General features: G+C 38.6%; 2 protein-coding genes across 2 annotated transcripts; both read right to left on the minus strand.

The window, feature by feature from the left end:
* Nucleotides 1–4,813: 4,813 nt before the first annotated feature.
* LOC143349658 (uncharacterized) lies at nucleotides 4,814–11,677 on the minus strand. The gene is made up of 3 exons (XM_076781070.1): nucleotides 11,360–11,677; nucleotides 11,093–11,296; nucleotides 4,814–11,025 (listed from the first exon to the last, which is right to left on the minus strand). The coding sequence occupies exons 1-3, from the start codon at nucleotides 11,457–11,459 to the stop codon at nucleotides 5,231–5,233; spliced, it is 6,099 nt and encodes a 2,032-aa protein (XP_076637185.1). The 5' UTR covers nucleotides 11,460–11,677; the 3' UTR covers nucleotides 4,814–5,230.
* Nucleotides 11,678–16,223: 4,546 nt separating this feature from the next.
* On the minus strand, nucleotides 16,224–19,010 carry Tram (translocating chain-associated membrane protein 1). The gene is made up of 7 exons (XM_076781079.1): nucleotides 18,532–19,010; nucleotides 17,946–18,122; nucleotides 17,751–17,866; nucleotides 17,463–17,675; nucleotides 17,271–17,380; nucleotides 16,903–17,190; nucleotides 16,224–16,827 (listed from the first exon to the last, which is right to left on the minus strand). The coding sequence occupies exons 1-7, from the start codon at nucleotides 18,661–18,663 to the stop codon at nucleotides 16,730–16,732; spliced, it is 1,134 nt and encodes a 377-aa protein (XP_076637194.1). The 5' UTR covers nucleotides 18,664–19,010; the 3' UTR covers nucleotides 16,224–16,729.
* Nucleotides 19,011–20,916: the final 1,906 nt, after the last annotated feature.

The following is a 20,916-nucleotide window of genomic DNA, read 5'->3' on the forward strand; positions in this document are numbered from 1 at the left end:
CACCTCGGCTGGCCCGGAGTCTTATCGTACCATGCCGTGCGATCCACCCTCCACCCTCCTCAACCCCCTCGCCGCGCACACAGCTGCCGCGTGCTACATCTGAGTCCGGAACGCGGTCGTACAGCGTGCTTCACAAACGGTCCGTGGAAAGGGGGTGCGCGAGAGGCGCAGGAGAACCCCCCTCCCGTCAACTGCAGTCCTTTTCCTAAATGCGCGCTGAATCTTCTGGTGCAACTTAAGAAGCAATTGTTTTTTAGTTTCAACCCTTAATCTCTGGACGACCTGGAAGAAAATTAAGATGAGCGATAGTTGTATCCCAGCAAAGAGATACAGGAATTTAACTGTTAATTTCGGTATCAACGAGGAGCACAAGTGGTTTTCGATAGTGCATTCTAGAGAAAATATAATCGAAAGGAAAAGTATACGTCAATAGTAAAAGTGTAGAATGTAATTAGATAATTATACTTGAATTTGTTGAATATATGTAACTCTAATCCCGATTCCATAGGAAGCCGACAATTCGTACAAGTATGATTGCACGCTACGGTCGTTCGTCCATCGGGAATACGAGGGTGGAAGATCGAATTGAGTTAATGCACGAATGATCGATGAAAATTTACGAGTGGCAATTGCCCCTCATTGATACTACACGAATGAAAATATAATTGGTTATCGACATCGGGCGATTGGAAGTCTCGATGGATGGACAATCGATTGCAAATAATTTGCTACCCGTGTGTGGATTGTTTAATCACTCTACTAATACCCATTGCACCTACACGTAATCGTCCACATCCCTTACAATTATTACTGCTCAATTTCAGACTTAGTTTTCCTATATTATAATTCCTCTCTTCTGTAATCCTGATCCGTTCTACAATAGTTATGTTATTGAGAGAATTTAGAAAATATTACGTATACAGTTTTCGTAATGGGGTCGGTAGTCAATCGAGGATCTGAATGACGTTTCGGAACGTTGACCACGAGCGGATCGCTTTGACGAGCATTGCGCGTAATCGTTGCGTAACCACGGCTCTCGAATCAATTAAAATCCAAAGGCAAATTTGGAGCGCGTTCGTTGAAAAATCGGAGCGTGTTGGGCGCGTGTCCATCGGCCCCTGGTGTACGCATGCGCTTACGCGTACGCGTACGCAGGAGTAACCTCGCAGGACGCACGTGCGCGGCATAACGCTCGTGTGAGCGAAGCTGTTCTCACGCGACGACACGCGACCCTGCCCAGCGTCTCCCTCGATGCGTGCGTGTCGCCACGTGCCGTCTCTATTCGCCCACGGAAAACTCATAATTGTCATAACATTTGAGCTGCCCGCTCGCCCGGGGAAACACCAATACCCGCCATTCGATTTAGAGGAGCACTCTTCTTCGTAAAGTCGACGCGTCCACCGCGATTCCAAATATCAGTTTCCACCATCCCCGAGTCCACGCTTTTGTGTTTTACCGCCGGAACTACGATCTCTAAAATATTTAAAACAAACTTTCAAATTTTTTTAAAAAAACTGAATTTGCAATGTTAGCGCGTAACTAGCATGAATGGAACGAGTTTGAATTAGTTATGTGAACCAATAAAAAAGGTAAATTATCGCTGGTATGCATCCGTGACGGCGGGTTCAAACTAGAATTAACGTGTTACATAAATAATATGATAAGCTAGATGCGTGTCGTATGACCTATGCGATAAGCTGGACGCGTGGTATCGGGTATATTAAGCATGAGTTCATAAATTGTCACGATTTAGGGATCGCGATAATTTTTTTCAGAACCATACCGATTTAATATTTTTAACGAATAAGAAGCTGTTTAATTTCATTCATTATTCGAAAATTATTATCTAGATAAGTTTACTCGTCTCTACCATATATTACGAATAATGGTGTTAATGCATCCTTTAACGTCGCCACACGAATGACGTCAGCAACGTGATTCCACTAGTGACGTCATTGAGAGTACTTACCCACGATTCATAGCTCTCTTAAACCCGTTCGATATCTTATTCGTGCACACTGTAAGTACAGGTATGCTGTGAATAAATCATGTACAATTAGTGTATCTGAGCAAACTAAACATGTTGTGGTATAATTAAGCATATATTTCGATTTTATATAAATATAAATTATAAATCCAGGCAACCATTATTTGCGCAATAACGCGTGACGCATTCTCTGCAAATGTGCGTACTTCGTGGATCCCCGTCTTATGGTTTTTCGATGTTCGTTTACTCGAGCAAAGCAACGAAACCAAATCTACCCGACACGTGCCGAACGATACGCGTGTAGAATATTTCTGATCCATTTCTCCCGTGTTTATTCCTGCTGTTCTAGGGCCTGCACGATCCGAAATGAAATTTAAACTTTCGTGGATACAGCGTTTCTCAATACTGGTTCCTCGTGTTTTGTCACCTCATATGTTTGCTGTTCTTCGCCTACTTAACAAAACATGTATATAATTTCTCAGGGTTTTTTCACTACGAACATGAATAAAACTAAGAACCGGTATAGTTCACTTTGAACGAGCCAATCGATCCGTGAGGAGGGCTGGCAATTTTAACGCAGTAAAACGAAACCGCATGTTGAAGGAGCGTCTCGAAACAAAGAACGCGATCCGGAGGTGGACTCGTTCACGACGAGGCCGGCGAAAACCTAATCATTTTTAGGGGAAACAATTGCCGATGGCGATGGAATAACGAGCGACGCGTGCCGGGTCACGTGTCTACAAATGCCCGCTCAAACATTACGTACGAGGCGGTGGACGCAAAAATAAGTCTCGCCTAATTGCGACGGTCGTCCATTAGAGATTAAACTTCAAACGAGACTCGGTCAAATTCGTTCGGTTAATTAACACGGCTCATCGAACTGCAACCTTTTCGTCTTGCGTTTCGTTCGTCGAAGAAACGATGCCTCGTGCAACGATCGAACCACCGTAATGCCACAATTCCACGATGAATTCACAAATACTGTAACATGGTTTACGTGGTTTACAAACCACATTTTCCAGACGAAAGTTAGATCAATGTAATAATTGGAGGGAAAACACTAGTTACGTCAGCGTTCGAGGTTAGAAATCGCATATACGTAATCGTTACAGTAAAAACGTAATATCACAATGCTACGATGAATTCACAAATACTGTAATATGGTTTACGTGGTTTACAAACCATATTTTCCCGACGAAAACTAGATTTTTGTGAGATCAATTAGTAAACGATAATTGGAGGGAAAAACCGGCCGGTTGCAGCACTAATTACGTCAGCATTCGAGGTTAGAAACTGCATAAACGTAAATGCTACAGTAAAAACGTAATATCACAATGCTACGATGACTTCACAAATACTCTAACATAGTTTACGTAGTTTAGAAACCACATTTTTCCGACGAAAACTAGATTTTTGTGAGATCAATTAGTAAACGATAATTGGCGGGAAAACCCGGCCGGTTGCAGCACTAATTACGTCAGCATTCGAGGTTAGAAACTGCATAAACGTAAATGCTACAGTAAAAACGTAATATCACAATGCTACGATGAATTCACAAATACTGTAATATGGTTTACGTGGTTTACAAACCATATTTTCCCGACGAAAACTAGATTTTTGTGAGATCAATTAGTAAACGATAATTGGCGGGAAAAACCTACCGGTTGCAGCACTAATTACGTCAGCATTCGAGGTTAGAAATTGCATAAACATAATGCCACAGTGTCACAATGAATTCACAAATACTCTAACATGGTTTACGTGGTTTAGAAACCACATTTTTCCGACGAAAACTAGATTTTTGTGAGATCAATTGGTAAACGATAATTGGCGGGAAAAACCAGCCGGTTGGTAACACTAGTTGCAATCAGCGTTCGAGGTTAGAAACTGCATAAACGTAATCGCTACAATAAAACTGTAATGCCACGATGAATTCACAAATAAATACTGACGAAACTAGATTTAATAAATCCTGAAATGTTAAAGTCCTTAAAAATCTTTAAAAATCCTTAAATCTATCGATACTAGATTTATTAAATCCGATGAAAATTAGAATTTTGTGCGATCAATTAGTAAACAACAATTTGCGGGAAAACCCGGCCGGTTGGCAATACTGGTTACGTCAGCGTTCGAGGTTAGAAACCGCATAAACGTGATCGCTATAGAAGCACGCGTATTTCGATCGGAGAAGAATAGAAAATCTGTTTGTTCGCCCGACAGGGGTTAAAAGTCACGGTAATGGGATCGTATGGCTAACACAGATCGCAATATCCGGAAAACTAATCTCGTCCCGCTCTTTTCACCGTCACGTATTGCGCAAGCTCCAGCGTTGCGTCAATTTGCGTCAGACTTCTCGCAAATATTTATAAAACCGTCATCCTGATTTCCGTCACGCACCGAATCGCCTCCCAACAACGACGGAAATAGTCAATAATCTCAATTGAAATACGCACTTTTATTTATTACGAGAAGGGAACACATCCAAAATGGCGACCAATATGTAGTCTGTTGTAAAAAGGTATACGTATTTTAAATATTTCTATAAATTAAGAAGAAAATTGTTTTCGACGGCATAGTCATCCATATTTTATAAAATATGTCGTCGATTTTAAAAGAAGAACAGTTTAATCAACTGTTAGATATTAATATTATAGAAATGTGTAATCTAGCGATGAAACTGATAAATTTGTATCAACCAACAAAACAGAATCCTACCTTAATCCTTTAGAATGTGGAACCACTGCCGCGTGGTAGTTTCGGCTGAAACCTTGCACGCAATACTCGGTCAAAGAAATAAATTTCACGAATGAGAAAATACATCTAAAACTTTATTCAATCTTTATCACAATATGTACATTTAATTTATTTTGTAACACGTATGAAGAGAATCGTAGTTTGTTCTGTAATGTAAATGTATGTAAGAAAATAAATAACGCTTTGTATAATACACTTATAGATGATCAACGAAACCATCTTAACTTATAGAATATAATGAAAAACGTAAGTGTCCATGAACAAACTATTACGCGAGCATTACGATTCTAATACACATTAAAGTTCAAATTACACAAGTTTTAATACTCTGTAGTCTCAGAATATTTACAAGCTCCTTGTGTACAATTACTTGCAATCGCTTATTGTACTATTTTGCATACATTTCCTTCGAATATAAAAATATAAAAACAACGTATTAACGCTCTAAGAGTAACAATAGCCATAATATTAACGTTTTAAATGAAGATTTTAATCGTTGTTGAGAGATTTATATAACTTGCTCAGATCAAAGGGAAAATTCTTTTTGTTCCCTGGTAGCAACATTGGCACCAGCTTAATGCGGAGTTCGTAGGGGAAAAAGTCCTGGCAGAAATGATAAAAATCGTTTCTGTTTTCGATGATACCGAGTCGAGCCATTTCCTTCATTAGTATCTGCATTTCCGGTCTGTACTTCGAGTACGATTTCTTTTTCAATATCAACGTCGTTATCTGCGACAATTCATTTATGAACTTCTCGGAAACCACTCGCGTGTTTAGACCGTACTTCGGTTCCATGCGTTTCCACAAATAATTGTAAAGATGTTTCGTGACCCACGGCTTTGGGCGAGCGAGACGAGGGACTTTATACAATTGGCCGTTCACCAAGAAAGCTTTATTCACTTCTTTCGTGGGTTGCTTCTTCTGCGTCGTTATCTTTTTCGTGTTAAAGTTACCGGCTCTTGCACCTTGCGACGGGATCTTGGTTTCACGGTTCTTCCGATCCACGTCCATTTTATCGAGTACTCGAGTCTTCAGCTCCTCCATCTTTCTGTTAACCTCCTCGAGTTTCTGTTTGTCGGATAAAACCTGAGACATTGGCACTGCTTTTGTCATTTGAAAAAAGTCCATAATGTTTCTTTGACTCGTCGATGCTATAGCAGCTCGTTCGGAGGGAATTTTCGAAGAAGCTATCAGATTTTTATCCTTATTCGACTCTGTACGATGCGTTGAAATCCTTCCTTCCACGGTACGAGAATTATGCGTATTAGACGGGGCAAACATCGTATCAAATGTACGTAAATCTTTGTCAACGTTTTTTGCTTCGTTTGTAATTGCTTTGTAATTAGACTCGTGCAAAGAATCTTTGTTTGTTACGCGTACATCCTCCTCAGCGTGTAATGCATGGATACCTAAATCGGAAGTCGGTCGATCCTTCGATTTCGACATCGTATTAACTTGTTTCCGAATTTTACTTAAATTACTCGATGTGTAACTTAATCGGTAATTTACATCATCTTGTAATTTGCTTACACTCGTGTTATCTGCGTGCATTTCAGTTAACTCTTTCCCTAAACTTAACCTGCTTTGCATCTCAATAGTATTCTTAACTTGATCTGGTCCAACGACAGTTGCTTTAACCGGTATATTCCCACTTTCGTTCAAAGGAGCTTCAACTTCCGATTCAGCCCCACTCTGTGTGTTTGAAGTTGACTGCCTCTGTGATTTACTCTTACTCTCATTTTGTTTACTTGCAGTATTACCAACCTTATACGACAGAGCTATATCTACAACTTTTACAGCTAATTCTTTTTCAAATCTCAGACTTTTACTTTGCTTCTTTGAAGGAGTTTCAATTTTTGATATAGACTTGCTATCTGTCTGCAAAGTTGACTGATGATGAGGTTTACTCATTCTCTTGCTTTGTCTGGTCTCATCTGCAATATCTGCAACTGATTGCCTTTGCACTCTACTTAGTCTCTTGCTTTGCCTTTTGGAAGGAGTTTCAACTTTTGAGGCCAAGTTGCTATCTTCGTGTAAAGTTACTTGACTTATTCTCTTGCTTTGTCTGTTCATAGCATTATCATTCTCATTGGATTCATCCTTATCTGCAGTATCTAAAACTGATTGCTTTGGCGACTTACTTAACCTCTTACTTTGCCTTTTAGAAGGAGTTTCAACTTCTGAGACCAAGTTGCTATCTTCGTGTAAAGATACTTGACTTATTGTCTTGTTTTGTTTGTTTATAGCATTATCAGTCCCACCGGATTCATCCTTTTCCTCAATATCTGAAACTGATCTCTTTTGAGATCTAGTTAACCTCTTGCTTTGCCTTTTAGAAGGAGTTTCAACTTTCGAATCTAAGTTGCTATCTGTGTGTAAAGTTACTTGACTTATTCTCTTGCTTTGTCTGTTCGTAGCATTATCAATCCCAACAGATTCATCCTTATCCTCAATATCTGAAACTGATCGTTTTTGCACTCTACTTAATCTCCTGCTTTGCCTTTTAGAAGGAGTTTCAACTTTTGAGACCAAGTTGCTATCTTCGTGTAAAGTTACTTGACTTATTCTCTTGCTTTGTCTGTTCATAGCATTATCATTCTCATTGGATTCATCCTTATCTGCAGTATCTAAAACTGATTGCTTTGGCGACTTACTTAACCTCTTGCTTTGCCTTTTAGAAGGAGTTTCAACTTTCGAGTCAATGTTGCTATCTATGTGTAAAGTTACTTGACTTATTCTCTTGCTTTGTCTGTTCGTAGCATTATCAATCCCAACAGATTCATCCTTATCCTCAATATCTGAAACTGATTGCTTCTGCACTCTACTTAATCTCCTGCTTTGCCTTTTAGAAGGAGTTTCAACTATTGAGGCCAAGTTGCTATCTTCATGTAAAGTTAATTGACTTATTTTCTTACTTTGCCTTTTGGAAGGAGTTTCAACTTTTGAGACAGAGTTACTATCTGCATGTAAATTTAATTGACTTAGTTTCTTGCTTTGTCTGGTCGTAGCATTATCAGTTCCATCTGACTCAGCCTCATCTGCAATATCTAAAATTGATTGCTTTTGCGATCTACTTAGCCTCTTGCTTTGCCTTTTAGAAGGAGTTTCAACTTTTGAGACCAAGTTGCTATCTTCGTGTAAAGTTAATTGACTTATTTTCTTGCTTTGCCTTTTAGAAGGAGTTTCTACTTTTGAGGCAGAGTTACTATCTGCGTGTAAATTTAATTGACTTAGTTTCTTGCTTTGTCTGGTCGTAGCATTATCAGTTCCATCTGACTCAGCCTCATCTGCAATATCTAAAATTGATTGCTTTTGCGATCTACTTAATCTCCCGCTTCGCCTTTTCGGAGAACGTTGAATTTCTGGCTCAGAATCGCTCTCAATGTGTAACGTCGACTGTCTTTGTGACCTAGTTACTTTCTTGCTTTGTCTATTCGTAGTATTATCAGTTCCATCTGACTCATCTGCATTACCTGAAACTGATTGCTTTTGCGATCTACTTAATCTCCTGCTTCGCCTTTTCGGAGAACGTTGAATTTCTGGCTCAGAATCGCTCTCAATGTGTAATGTCGACTGTCTTTGTGATTTATTTATTTCTTTGCTTTGACTATTCCCATCACTCTCAATTTCTATAGGTTCCGCATCATCCGGAATGCTTGATTTGCTGCTTATATTTGCTTGTATTTGCAATGTGCTTAATCTCTTGCTTTGCCTTTTCGAAGGAGTATGATCTCCTGATTTAGAGCCACTTTCATTGTCTAGTCTTGACTGTATCAACGATTCATTTACTTTTTTGCTATGTTGATTAGTTTCAATTCCGTTGGATTCAACGTCTTCCGCGATCGCTGAAATCGATTGATTTTGCAATCTACTCAACCTCTTGCTTTGCCTTTTCAATCGTATTTCATCTTCTGATTCAGAGTCACTTTCATTGCGTAATACTGACTGTCTTTGTAATTTACTTATATTTTTGCTTTGCTTCCTCCTAGTATCATCAATTTCGTTTGATTCAACGTTGTTCGAAATATAGAGATCTGATCTTCTTGACCTGCTCATCCTCTTGCTTCGCTTTCTCAGCGTTTTATCTTCAGACTCAGAATCACTGTCGATTCTTGTAGCTGATTGTCTTAGCGACTTACTTGTGGTCCTATTTTGTCTATCAATAGTATTCTCGACCGGTTTTGTTTTAACCTTGCTCGATAAATTTCGAATTGTATTTGGATTTGTTACAATAGACTCGTCTGAATCCTGAGCCTCCTCTTCGCTATTTATCATTGATCTGTTCTCTGAACTCTGTCTTTCTGGAGTAGATCGACGTTCCTCTGTCTCTAACTCCCTATTAATAGGTGAAAATGGCAATTCTTGCAATCTGCTTCTATTTTTGCTTTGTCTTGTAGCAGTATTATCAACGTCACTTTGTTCATTCTCATTTGCAATAGCTGAAACCTTGCGTAACGTATTCAAATTCCCAGTCTGCCTTTTTGGACTGTATTCAACGTCTTCTTCGTCAAAGCTACTGCTATTACGCAACGTTAATGCTGGCGACATGTTAAATTTATTGTTTTGTTCCTCAATAGTATTATCAGCGTCACTTTGCTCAACAGCATTAATGATAGCTGAAGATGATAGCTTGTTCGAGTTACTTAAATTTCTACTTCGCCTTCTTGATACATCCTCAACATTTTCTGCGCCAGAATCGCGTGTAATACGAGAAACTGACGATGTTTGCGATTTATTTAAATTCTTGCTTTGCCTTGTACCATCATCCAGTTGCTTTTCATTTAAAACAGTCGAAGTAGACTGGTTCTGTGACTTACTTAAGTTCTTATTTTGCTTAATCGTAGTAGTCGAATGTTTTTTCGTGCTGCTTGATCGTTTTCTTTGCTTTTTTGTAGACAATTCGAATTCTTCCTCCTCAGAGTCGCTCATGACTCTTAATTTTAACCAGCTTTTATTTTGATTATCTTCCACATCATCATTTTGTTCCCCGTCACCTGCATTCGTTTCTAGAATAGCGGGTTCATTTTCGTTCCCTAAAACCGTATTTTGATGAGAGTCCTGATTCAAAGATTTCTCTTTCGAATTTCCGATAAGACTGACTGCTGAGTCAATGAACGTTTCATCTTCGTCGTCGACACTTCGCGATAAACTCACAGTTCCTTGACTATGCGATTCTGATGAATTTGTATTCGGTTTTATACTTTCGTTCGATGTGGTCGCGTGATTTACGCGTGAATTCAACGAAGTTCCGTTGTTTTCTTGATCATTTATTTTGCTTGTGCTTATACGTGGCGAAGACTGAGCGCCCTTGATCGAATGGTTTTCATTCTTTGCAGAATTGAAAGGAATTTTCAATCTGGATATCTCGCGTGGTTCGACATTATCATCTTCCTGAAGAATGTCCAAAAAGGGATTCTGCTTTGAATTTTCAGTCCCACTTTCAGTAACAATATTTCTTGGCTGCGAGATTTCACTTAGTTTCTCCATCGACAATATCAAAGATCTCTTCAAAGGATTAGATCCTGTTGCGACATTCTTCTTTGTAGATTCGTTTATTTCTATTCCGTTGTCAACTTCGTCCTCCAGTAATACATTTCTAAAAGTATTTCTTTCAGCGATTTGATTACGACGTTTCAGAAACTTTGATTTTGGTTTCAATATTATTGTTTCCGTGTCGCTGGAAATATCCTTGTTACTGTCACGCACAAGCAATGAATTATTTTCAAGTAACGTACTCTGCGCATTTGGTATAGAAAGATTATGTTCATTCGCAATAGACAGAGAAAACTGACTTAACCGCGACCTGTTAACAATAGGAGATACAGTTTTACGCTCCATCGAAGCATGCTCCTTCTGGATTCCTTGATTCCCTTTAACAAAGGACGTACTGGAAAGCCTTTCCTTCGAAAGACTTTGCAGCTCGTCTTCTTTTAATATATTATCAAAAACATTCTTATTCGGTGGTTTGCGTTTCTTCTCGAAAATTCTAGGTTTCAATTTCATAATTACGTCTGTGCTTTGGCTCTCGTTAGAACTACTTCCTCGGACCTTATTTAAATGTTTAACGTTGACATTATACTCTGTCGATGCGTTACTATCCACAGAACTGCTTTCCTTATTTTTTTGTACAGGTTCAGATGCAAGCGATGGTTTAGAACTGTTCAATGCACTTAAAAAAGCATTGCTCTTAGTGTTCCTTGTTCTAAACCGCAGAGAACGTTTCCTTTTTGCAATTCTGGTCTCTTCTTCGGACTCCGAGGTTGATACCATTCTGTTAGTAGCATCTAATAAAATATTATAGACGATATGAAATGGGGTAACTAAATTTAACTTACAAAGTTAACACCGTACCTTTCCTCAAATGATCCTTAGCAACTGGCAAGGGAATTGAAGTATTTGGTGTTTCCAAAACTTTCCACCATCCGTCTTTGGGTGTGTTAATATCTACCGTAGAACTAGAATCCAAGTTACGAGTTGTTTCGCCAAAGACATCGGAACCCATAGATAATCGCGCTATTGTATTATTTTCGACATCTTTCCACCAATACGGGCGCTCTGAAACGCAATATAGTATAGGTTAACGAGTATTTAAAAGTTGTGAGATATGTATATACGTACCATCGCCTAAAATTTCCGTATTGGGATCTAGAATACCAGAACTGTAACCAGATCGACTGTATCTGGATGAACGTCTATTTTCAATCTTTCGTTTAGCCATAATTTTCGACGAATAACCTCTTAAATGGAATAACAGAGTTCCTTTAAAAACAACTTTATAGATTTATAGTTGATTCTGAATTTTTTAAATCAATTCTAACATGGATTGATCTGCTTTAGTCCGGGTTGGAATAAAATTTCTTCGTACGAGGCTTTGTTTTCATAACAATAATATTTAATATTTCTTACGTATGCGTCAGTATTACTACGCCGGCAACTCCTCATCAGAGATGCCACATTTAGCATCCGGTGCACTATTCACACATAGAAGATCACGCGTACGTGAGCTCGTGGAGTTTCGGAAAGTCGACAAAGGCAAACTGACACATGCCCTCTTTCTCGATTATTCCGAAGCTGCCCGAAGTAATTTCGGACCGCCTCGTGGGAGTCGAGAGAGAAAGGCTCACATTTGCCTTCTCGCTCTTAACAATTGAAATCCGACCTCCCGTCTACGGCATACGATTTGGAATCTCGAGCCGAGATTCTCGACTGCCCAGGCATTTTTACTTTCCGACCTATGTATAGGCGCACATAAGTAAAGTAACCATAATGAAAAACAATTTTGTAAAATTTATTTTACGGAAATACACGTTTTAAGACCCCCTGATCACATTTTAATTGTTGAAAAAAAAGAAATTTTTTTTTATTATTCCTATGTATGAGCGTACATATGTATATTATTAATACTAATTATGATCTGGCATAGTGTGAGAGAGCACCTTCGGTATAAACCAGAGATGCCAGACGAAGCGTCAAGTGCACCGTGGACACGTTTCATGGGAGTTAGGAGAGGCAGGGTCACATTTGCCTTCTCGCTCTTGAACAACTGAAATCCGACCTCACGTCAACGGTATACGATTCAGAATCTCGACTGCCCAGGTATTTTTACTTGCCTTTCCTAGAGTTCATTACCGAACTCTGCAAATTACTCCTGGTTTCTATTTGCCTCTGAGGACCTCTGATGACCAGTGCTGACAAAAGTACAGAACTCCCGACAACTTTTCACATCATACAGCGACTGTTACTGACTGCTCCTGATTACTGCTTGCCTCTGCTGGACTCTGCTGACCATCGCTTATATTTCTGACAACCTATAACGATTACTACTGACTTCTGCTACCCTCTGTTGGTCTTTGCTGATCTCTATCAGCGTGTGCGTGTCTCTGCTGAACTTTCCTGGCCTCTGCCGAACGCTACTGACCACTGCAGGTATTTCTGATAATCTATAACGATTAATACTTACTACTGCATGCCCCTACAAGTCTCTGCTTGCCTGTGCATGCCTTTGCTGACCTCCCCTGATGCTTCTGACATCGTATAACAATTTCTACATGCTACTGTTCGCCCCTGCTGATCTCTGCTTGCCACTGCATGCCTTTGCTCGTCTCTGCTGACCGCTGCTGACCTTTGTTAACAACTTCTAACATGATGTACATGTATTAAAACTTTGTATAATGTAAATCTATGACAATAAATGATATAATTTCAAAGAATTCTATGTGTTCTCATCACTTTTACCTTTCTTTTACTCTCCCCATTATTCCCTTAGTTATAAGAAACCGTTTCTCTACTTAAAACTGGAATTCCAAAGTGCCCGGAGCGTTTTCTGAAATGCCGGTGACCTTGACCCACTTTCGAAACTGGGTCAAGGCCAAATCCGGATTCCCAAAGCGCCCGGAATTTTTCTAAGATTCGATGGCCTTGACCTACTTTCGAAATTGGGTCAAGGCCATCCGGATTTCCAAGTCGGCCGGAAGATTTCTAAAATTTCGAATGGCCTTGACCCACTTTCGAAATTGGGTCAAGGCCATCCGGATTTCCAAAGCGCCCGGAATTTTTCTGAGATTCGAATGGCCTTGACCCACTTTCGAAATTGGGTCAAGGCCATTCGGATTCTCAAAGCGGCCGAAAATTTTCTAAAGTTCGGATGGCCTTGACCCACTTTCGAAATTGGGTCAAGGCCATTTGGATTTTCGAAGCGGCCGGAATTTTTCTAAGATTTGAATGGCCTTGACCCACTTTCGAAATTGGGTCAAGGTTAACGTCAAATTCGGATTTCCAAAGTTCCCGGAACATTTCTAAAATGCTGGTGAACTTGCGAAGAAGGTGGTACGCATCTTATAGGTAAGAGAATGATTTGGAGTGGAAAAGGACGGTAAAAAATGATGAGAACACATTGAATACTTTGAAATTATATCATTTATTGTCATAGATTTACATTATACAAAACTTTAATACATATAAACATATTATATTATATTATATCATGTCACAAGTTGTCAGCAACGGTCAGCAGTGGTCAGCGATGGTCAGCTGACGTCGGGAGATGTTGGCAGAGGCCAGCTTAGGTCGGGAGATGTTGGGACAGGTCAGCAGAGGCTGGCAGTAGCCAGTAGTAATCGTTGTACGTTGTCAGAAATATAAGCGGTGGTCAGCAGCGGTCAGCAGAGGCCAACGGAGGCCAGCAGAGACATGCAGAGGCAAGTAGAGTCCAGCAAGGGCAAGCAGTAGTAAGTTGTAATCGTTATACGTTGTCGGAAGCATTAGGGGTGGTCAGCTGTGGTCAGCAGAGGCTAGCAGTGGCAAGCAGTAGCAAGTTGTAATCGTTATACGTTGTCAGAAGTAACAGGAGTGGTCAGTAGTGGTCAGCAGAGTCCAGCGGAGGCAGGCAGAAGTCAGTAGTAATCGTTATGCGTTGTCAGAAATATAAACGGTGGTCAGCAGAGGCCAGCAGAGGCTGGGAGAGGCTAACAGTAGCCAGTCGTAATCGTTATACGTTGTCAGAAGTATCTGGAGTGGTCAGTAGTGGTCACCAGAATCCAGCGGAGGCAGGCAGACGTCAGTAGTAATCGTTATACGTTGCCAGAAGCATCGGGGGTGGTCAGCAGAGGTCAGCAATGGCTGGGAGAGGTTGACAGTAGTCATTGGTAATCGTTATACGTTGTCAGAAATAACGGGAGTGGCCAGTAGCGATCAGCAGAGGCGAGCGGAGGTCTGTAGGAAAATTCAAAAGTACATGTAGCCGTATCTTGTACCTCGTACTTTTTAATCGTATACTTCAGGTAAAAAGGGGCATGACTGTGTAAAAGAGTTTTATGGCATTACCTGCTAATTCAAGTTAGCCACCATTAGAGGCATGTAGAAACCAGCAGCGGTCAGCAGAGGCCAGCGGAGGCTGACAGAAGTCAGTGGTAATCGTTATACGTTGTCAGAAATATAAGCGGTGGTCAGCAGAGGCCAGCAGAGGCTGGGAGGACTAACAGTAGCCAGTCATAATCGTTATACGTTGTCAGAAATTCCAGGAGTGGTTAGCAGCGGTCAGCAGAGGCCAGTGGAGACCTGTTGACGGGAGGTCGGATATTAGTTGTTGAAGAGCGAGAAGGGAAGTGTGAGCCTTTCTCTCTCGACTCCCACGGGACGGTCCGAACTTACTTTGGGCAGCTTCAGTGAATCGAGGAAGAGGGCATATGTCATTTTGTCTTTATCGACCCTCCGAGGTCTTTGCATAGATGCCAGATTCAGCACCCGGTGCACTACTCACACATGCCAAAACTGACACATGCTCTCTTTCTCAACTCTCCGAAGCTACAGGAAGTAATTTCGGACCGCCTCGTGGGAGTCGAGAGAGCCGCCAAAATTGCGTGGAATAGTTCGTTATTTTCAACGATAGATGGCGCTTATTTACCGACCTCGAACCCTCTGGTGTTAAAACGCCCAAGTTTGTCGTGGAATAGTTCGTTACCCTCAACGATAGATGGCACTTATTTCCCGACCTCAAACCCTCTGGTGCTAAAACGCCCAAGTTTGTCGTGAAATAGTTCGTATCGTCCCCGCTAGATGGATTTCTCGACAAACTTGGGCGTTTTAACACCAGAGGGTTTGAGGTCGGGAAATAAGCGCCATCTATCGTTGAAGGTATCGAACTATCCCACGACAAACTTGGGCGTTTTAGCACCAGAGGGTTTGAGGTCGGAAAATAAGTGCCATCTATTGTTGAAATAACGAATTATTCCACGACAAACTTGGACGTTTTGTCATCCGGATTTCCAAAGCGCCCGGAACATTTCCGGATACCTCCTCTAACATTCTGTGATCCTGGCACGATTTTAGCAGTACGAATCCCGTTATTAGATGGCGATACTATACGTCGTCACCAATTCGTGGGGGGCGAGAGGGGACCTGTACTCCGGATAGTACGAATCCCTGATATTAGATGGCGATACTATATTTTGTCACTTTTTAGCACAATATTTGAACACCTATCGCTTCCAAGTCGTTTATAACTTATTAATTACATTAAATAGTCTATAGAAAAATGGTTGGAGATCTTAATAAAATTATAAGGTATTTAAATAGAAAACGCGGAAAATATATTTTTGATTTTTTATTAATATAAATATAAGGAATGTTTTACACATTTAACTCTTGATAAACACATTAACATTAAACCATCAAGGGGGTCGAAATGACTCATTTCGTCGTTTGTAGTTACAACTTATTTTCTACCTTCAATGGCATACGTAAATGATTAGTTTTGCAAAGTACTTTTCTTTTTTATTTTGTTTCGCGTATAAAATTTATGTGTTGTATACATTACATGTATCGAACAAACGAAATTAATTTTATGAACTTTCCTTGTTAACTGAAAAATACTTTTAAGTTCTTTAATGTATATTTAATTTGTTTCATATAAAAATACAATTTAGGTATTTAATAACGATGGGTGTACTGTGTTCGTGTGATTGGTCATTAGCTTAAAAATTAATTTATACCTGGTCAATAAATTATGATTTTATTTAACGTGTCGCATCTCATACACCGCAAATTTGAAAATAATTGATTCATTCGTTCAATATCATGATTACATCTACTTTATACTCGTGAAGGAAATTTGTTAAACGCGGTAGAATTTCTTTGGAAATAATAACTAAATATTTTATAGCTTAGAAAGTAGTAATAAAACTCATTCCCTGCTTACGATGTATACAATACGTATAAAACGTTTTATACAATATCTTAATATTCTTATCTATTAGAGCCAGCGTTATCTACAGTTTACAAGAAAATGAAATATGTTATGAAAAAAAAAAAAACGCACGATAGTTGCTATTTTGATGTAATGTTACAATAGTGGAAGATGTCACAAATACTAATTCTGATTATGTCTCGATGTAAATAGAGTACGTATTAGAAATCCTACTTATAATGTACATATGGATGAAAACAAATAATTAAATCAGCCTTGGATTAATCTCTTAACTCGATACGTTTCTACTTCGCTTTCGTAGATGAACGGGACCTAAGATTCTTTTTAGTCGCCTGATCAACCTCTGGCAAATCATCGTCCTCGGAGACGACAGATTTCTTTCCTGGAACGATACAAATTTTTATATCTATTTCTTAACGTAATAAAACGATCAAAGAATATTACGAGTTTCTCTCACCTTCCTTCTTCTTCGGTTTCTGTTTCGATTTTACAGTTACTTGTACGGGAGCTGCATTCTCACGAGCACGCTTAATTTGTCTCGTGATGAACACGTAAGAAAGGTAGGCTTGGAAGACAACGATAATACTTAAAGCTGAAAATCGTACGACTGGGACGTTGTAGTTTCCAGCAGCATAGTCGAACGAATTCTCAACTTGGCTCAAGCCATATAGGAACACTAAAGTTGCAATGGCGAACGTTGCAACGCGTACAAAAATATATATCGTATTTGCGACCAAAAATGCCACTGAAATAGAACGATTTTATAATATCCTGTTTGATCTACTCTTAATTACTATAGCGTTGTTGGGATAGAATGATACCTACTTTTTGTTACCTTTTCCTTTTTACTGACGAAATGACCAATTCTGGCTCCATGAAGTATAGCATCTCCTATGTAATGCAAAACCAACAGCAGGATCCCTACTTGTTGGAAGCTGCGAAAAAATTACGAATCAGTAGTCCTGACATTTTAATTTCAAAGTTATAATAAATATCGAACAAAATTTAATATCATACTTAAGGACATAGGCAGCAATAGTAAATAGTAATCCGACAGTGGCTTGGACTATGCGGGCTGGAATATCTTCTTTCTTTATCCGTTGGAAGTATAATTCAGGGTAACAATGTAGCCAATAAGAAAGCTGACCAATGAAGAACAACTTTGAGAAGAAGGTCAATGGTGCTGGATAGTCTTTCCATAACGAAGTTATGTTTAATATTAAATCTTCTCTGAAAGGATACAAATTTCTATAGTATTTAAGCGTATTTACAAAAATTTCTGCATGCTTGTTATTAATATTTTACCTGATAATTATGTCTATACCCCAAATAGCAGATAAAGCGTAAAACAATACGAGTTGACTGGATTCGTTGAATTTAGCAAGCTTTACCTTGCTAAGGTGAAGCCTTTTTGAAATTTTCTGAAAAATGCATAAGAATGCTAGTCATGTACAAATGCCTTGAATAAGAAAATAAATAATCATAAGAGATACAACTTACATCAAAGATATATTCTTGGAACACTGCGTGCATTACAATTGTTATTAAGAAATAGAAGAATACGGCACAGGCATCCGTCCAACCAATAACGTATTTCATTGGCACGGTTGGGTTTTCGATGTCCGAGGTTACATTATGATGAATAGCTATGAACATGTATGCCCACGGCGATGTTGCCTAAAAAGTAATTCACACGATAAAGAACGAGAAACAAATACAGTGAAACCTCTGTGTATCTATTCTGCTATGCAATATTTATTAAGTCTCAAAATATGACATACATTTTCAAGTACCGATCGAAGAAGATAATCGCAATTTATAGGCGTAGAATGTAGGGAATCGAACACCATGCAATCTGGTTTAAGATCAATTTACCGTATACGTAAATACGTATGGACCATTCAGTACCGGTGTTACCGAGTAACATATGGTTATTTGGTCGACGATAAATGAAATGTATCAAACTCTCATCGAACGAACGTATGGCTCATTCGTGTAATTGTGTCGAATAAAATAAGAAATAAGACGTGAAAATAGATGCACAAGATATATAAATGTCATTGATATTGAGAAATGAAACACTGACCTGCACCATTAGGCCAGTTACAAATATCATAGCCACGCAAGAAACGATATCTCCATGGTTCTGAATGATAAACTCATGGCTGAATATAGGAGGATTCTTGTTTGAACTTTTGCGGCCTTTTATTGCAACCATTTTTACAAGAAAACCACCGTTTTCCTGGGCAGACGATGTTCGATCACCCGCAGAACCAACGTCGTCGACTGACTTTTACCAACTACCGACACACGAATAAAGAACGCCGCATCCAATTACACCAACAAACACACACATCGGAAACCAGCGCACGAAGCGACTGGCCAACGTTGTACTATGTGGCGCTTTCTGTCCTTACTTGTGTCACCACGGAAATCAAAAGAGTATCGAAATATTTCCTATACGTTATCGATGTCGTGTATTTCACGACATCTTTATAATAGCAATTCCAATGATAACTTTATTTGCAATACCACATTAATCATTCAGTACATAAACGTTTCAGCGTGCATTTATATGGGAGTTATATTGTTTTCAAGAGCGATAAAGATTGGGGGTACAGCTGACAAGTTTAGAACTATTTTAATAGTTTAACAGTCGAATGCCGGGAATAAACTTTGAATATTTGAATATTCGAAATTATTTAAATAGTATTATTCAAAGAAGAATAAAGTTATTTTGATAAGAATTTTTAAAATACAGGGTGTTCGACCACCCCTGGGAAAGATTTTAATGGGGGATTGTAGAGGCCAAAATAAGACGAAAATCAAGAATATCAATTTGTCGATGGAGGCTTCGTTAAAAAGTTATTAATGTTTAAAGTTTCGCCAGTACTGAATTTTTTTCTCGAAAATGCGCAGGATTTCGGGGGTATGTGTAATGACCAAAAATGATTGTAATTAACCCCTGCAACTAGAAATAATTTTTTTAGACCGATTTGAAAATTTTAAATTTTGTCGAAAAATTTCACACCTTCTCGAATTTTTTTCTCAAGAATGGGTAGGATTTGGGGGATATGTATAATGACCAAAAATGATTGTAATTGACCCCTGCAACTAGAAATAATTTTTTTAGAATGATTTGAAAATTTTTAATTTTGTCGAAAAATATCACATCTATTTGAATTTTTTTCTCGAAAGTGGGTAGGATTTCGGAGGTATGTCTATTCACCAAAAATGATTGTAATTGACCCCTGTAATCGAAAATAATTTTTTCAGAACGATTTGAAAATTTTTAATTTTGTCGAAAAATATCACATCTATTTGAATTTTTTTCTCGAAAGTGGGTAGGATTTCGGAGGTATGTCTATTCACCAAAAATGATTGTAATTGACCCCTGTAATCGAAAATAATTTTTTCAGAACGATTTGAAATTTTTCATTTTCGTCGAAAAATTTCACACCTTCTCGAATTTTTTTCTCAAGAATGGGTAGGATTTCAAGGGTAAGTCTATTGACCAAAAATGATTGTAATTGAACCCTGCAACTAAAAATATTTTTTTTAGAACGATTTGAAAATTTTTAATTTTGTCGAAAAATATCACACCTTCTCGAATTTTTTTCTCAAGAATGGGTAGGATTTCAGGGGTAAGTCTATTGACAAAAAATGATTGGAATTGACCCCTGCAACTAAAAATATTTTTTTTAGAACGATTTGAAAATTTTTAATTTTCGTCGAAAAATTTCACACCTTCTCGAATTTTTTTCTCAAGAATGGGTAGGATTTCAGGGGTAAGTCTATTGACCAAAAATGATTGGAATTGACCCCTGCAACTGAAAATAATTTTTCTAGAACGATTTGAAATTTTTTAATTTAATTGTTAATAACTTTTTAACGAAGACTCCATCAACAAATTAGTATTCTTGATTTTCGTCTTATTGGTGGCTGAACACCCTGTATATCGCATGAAGGGTCTGGGTCGATACGTTTAAATGTTTATAAGATACACTTTATTGAGAGTATTAGGTACATTTTTTAGTGGTCACGATATACTTATACATACGCATTTATGCACCTGTTTCTAGAATTGTGCAATTACCGCAAGTATTTCGTGAAATGTTGAACTATCGATGAATAAATATAGTTATGCGACGGTAAAGTGAAAATACATATTCAACAATTCGATGTCGGAACAAAATAATTTTCTGTATGCTACTTATTCTGCCAGAGATAAACTGTAAATTCATTGATCAACAATGACTCGAAAATATACATCTGTAATCGTAAAAATAATATATTTCTTTCAACTTTTATATCTTTATTACGCTATTGGTTAATCGTTAATGGTATGATATTAACGCCTGTGTATTTTTATTTTTTTTTTTTTATATATTACTGCTTGTTCGTGTCAGCATGATTTGATGATGGAGCGCTCGATGTTCGTTCGTATATGTTTTAGGTGAACACACGTAGT

The sequence above is a fragment of the Colletes latitarsis genome, chromosome 2, assembly GCF_051014445.1.
Source record: "Colletes latitarsis isolate SP2378_abdomen chromosome 2, iyColLati1, whole genome shotgun sequence".
In the NCBI taxonomy this organism is placed as follows: Eukaryota; Metazoa; Arthropoda; class Insecta; order Hymenoptera; family Colletidae; genus Colletes; species Colletes latitarsis.

Bases quoted from the DNA above. Each gene is read 5' to 3' on its own strand.
- Tram (XM_076781079.1), bottom strand. From the start codon at position 18,663: ATGGTTGCAATAAAAGGCCGCAAAAGTTCAAACAAGAATCCTCCTATA. The intron at 18,123-18,531 runs GTCAGTGTTTCA...ATTACTTTTTAG, and splicing joins TAACTGGCCTAATGGTGCAG to GCAACATCGCCGTGGGCATA. The intron at 17,676-17,750 runs GTAAAATATTAA...GTATCCTTTCAG, and splicing joins GGTATAGACATAATTATCAG to AGAAGATTTAATATTAAACA.
- LOC143349658 (XM_076781070.1), bottom strand. From the start codon at position 11,459: ATGGCTAAACGAAAGATTGAAAATAGACGTTCATCCAGATACAGTCGA. The intron at 11,297-11,359 runs GTACGTATATAC...ATTGCGTTTCAG, and splicing joins TACGGAAATTTTAGGCGATG to AGCGCCCGTATTGGTGGAAA. The intron at 11,026-11,092 runs GTACGGTGTTAA...ATATTTTATTAG, and splicing joins TAAGGATCATTTGAGGAAAG to ATGCTACTAACAGAATGGTA.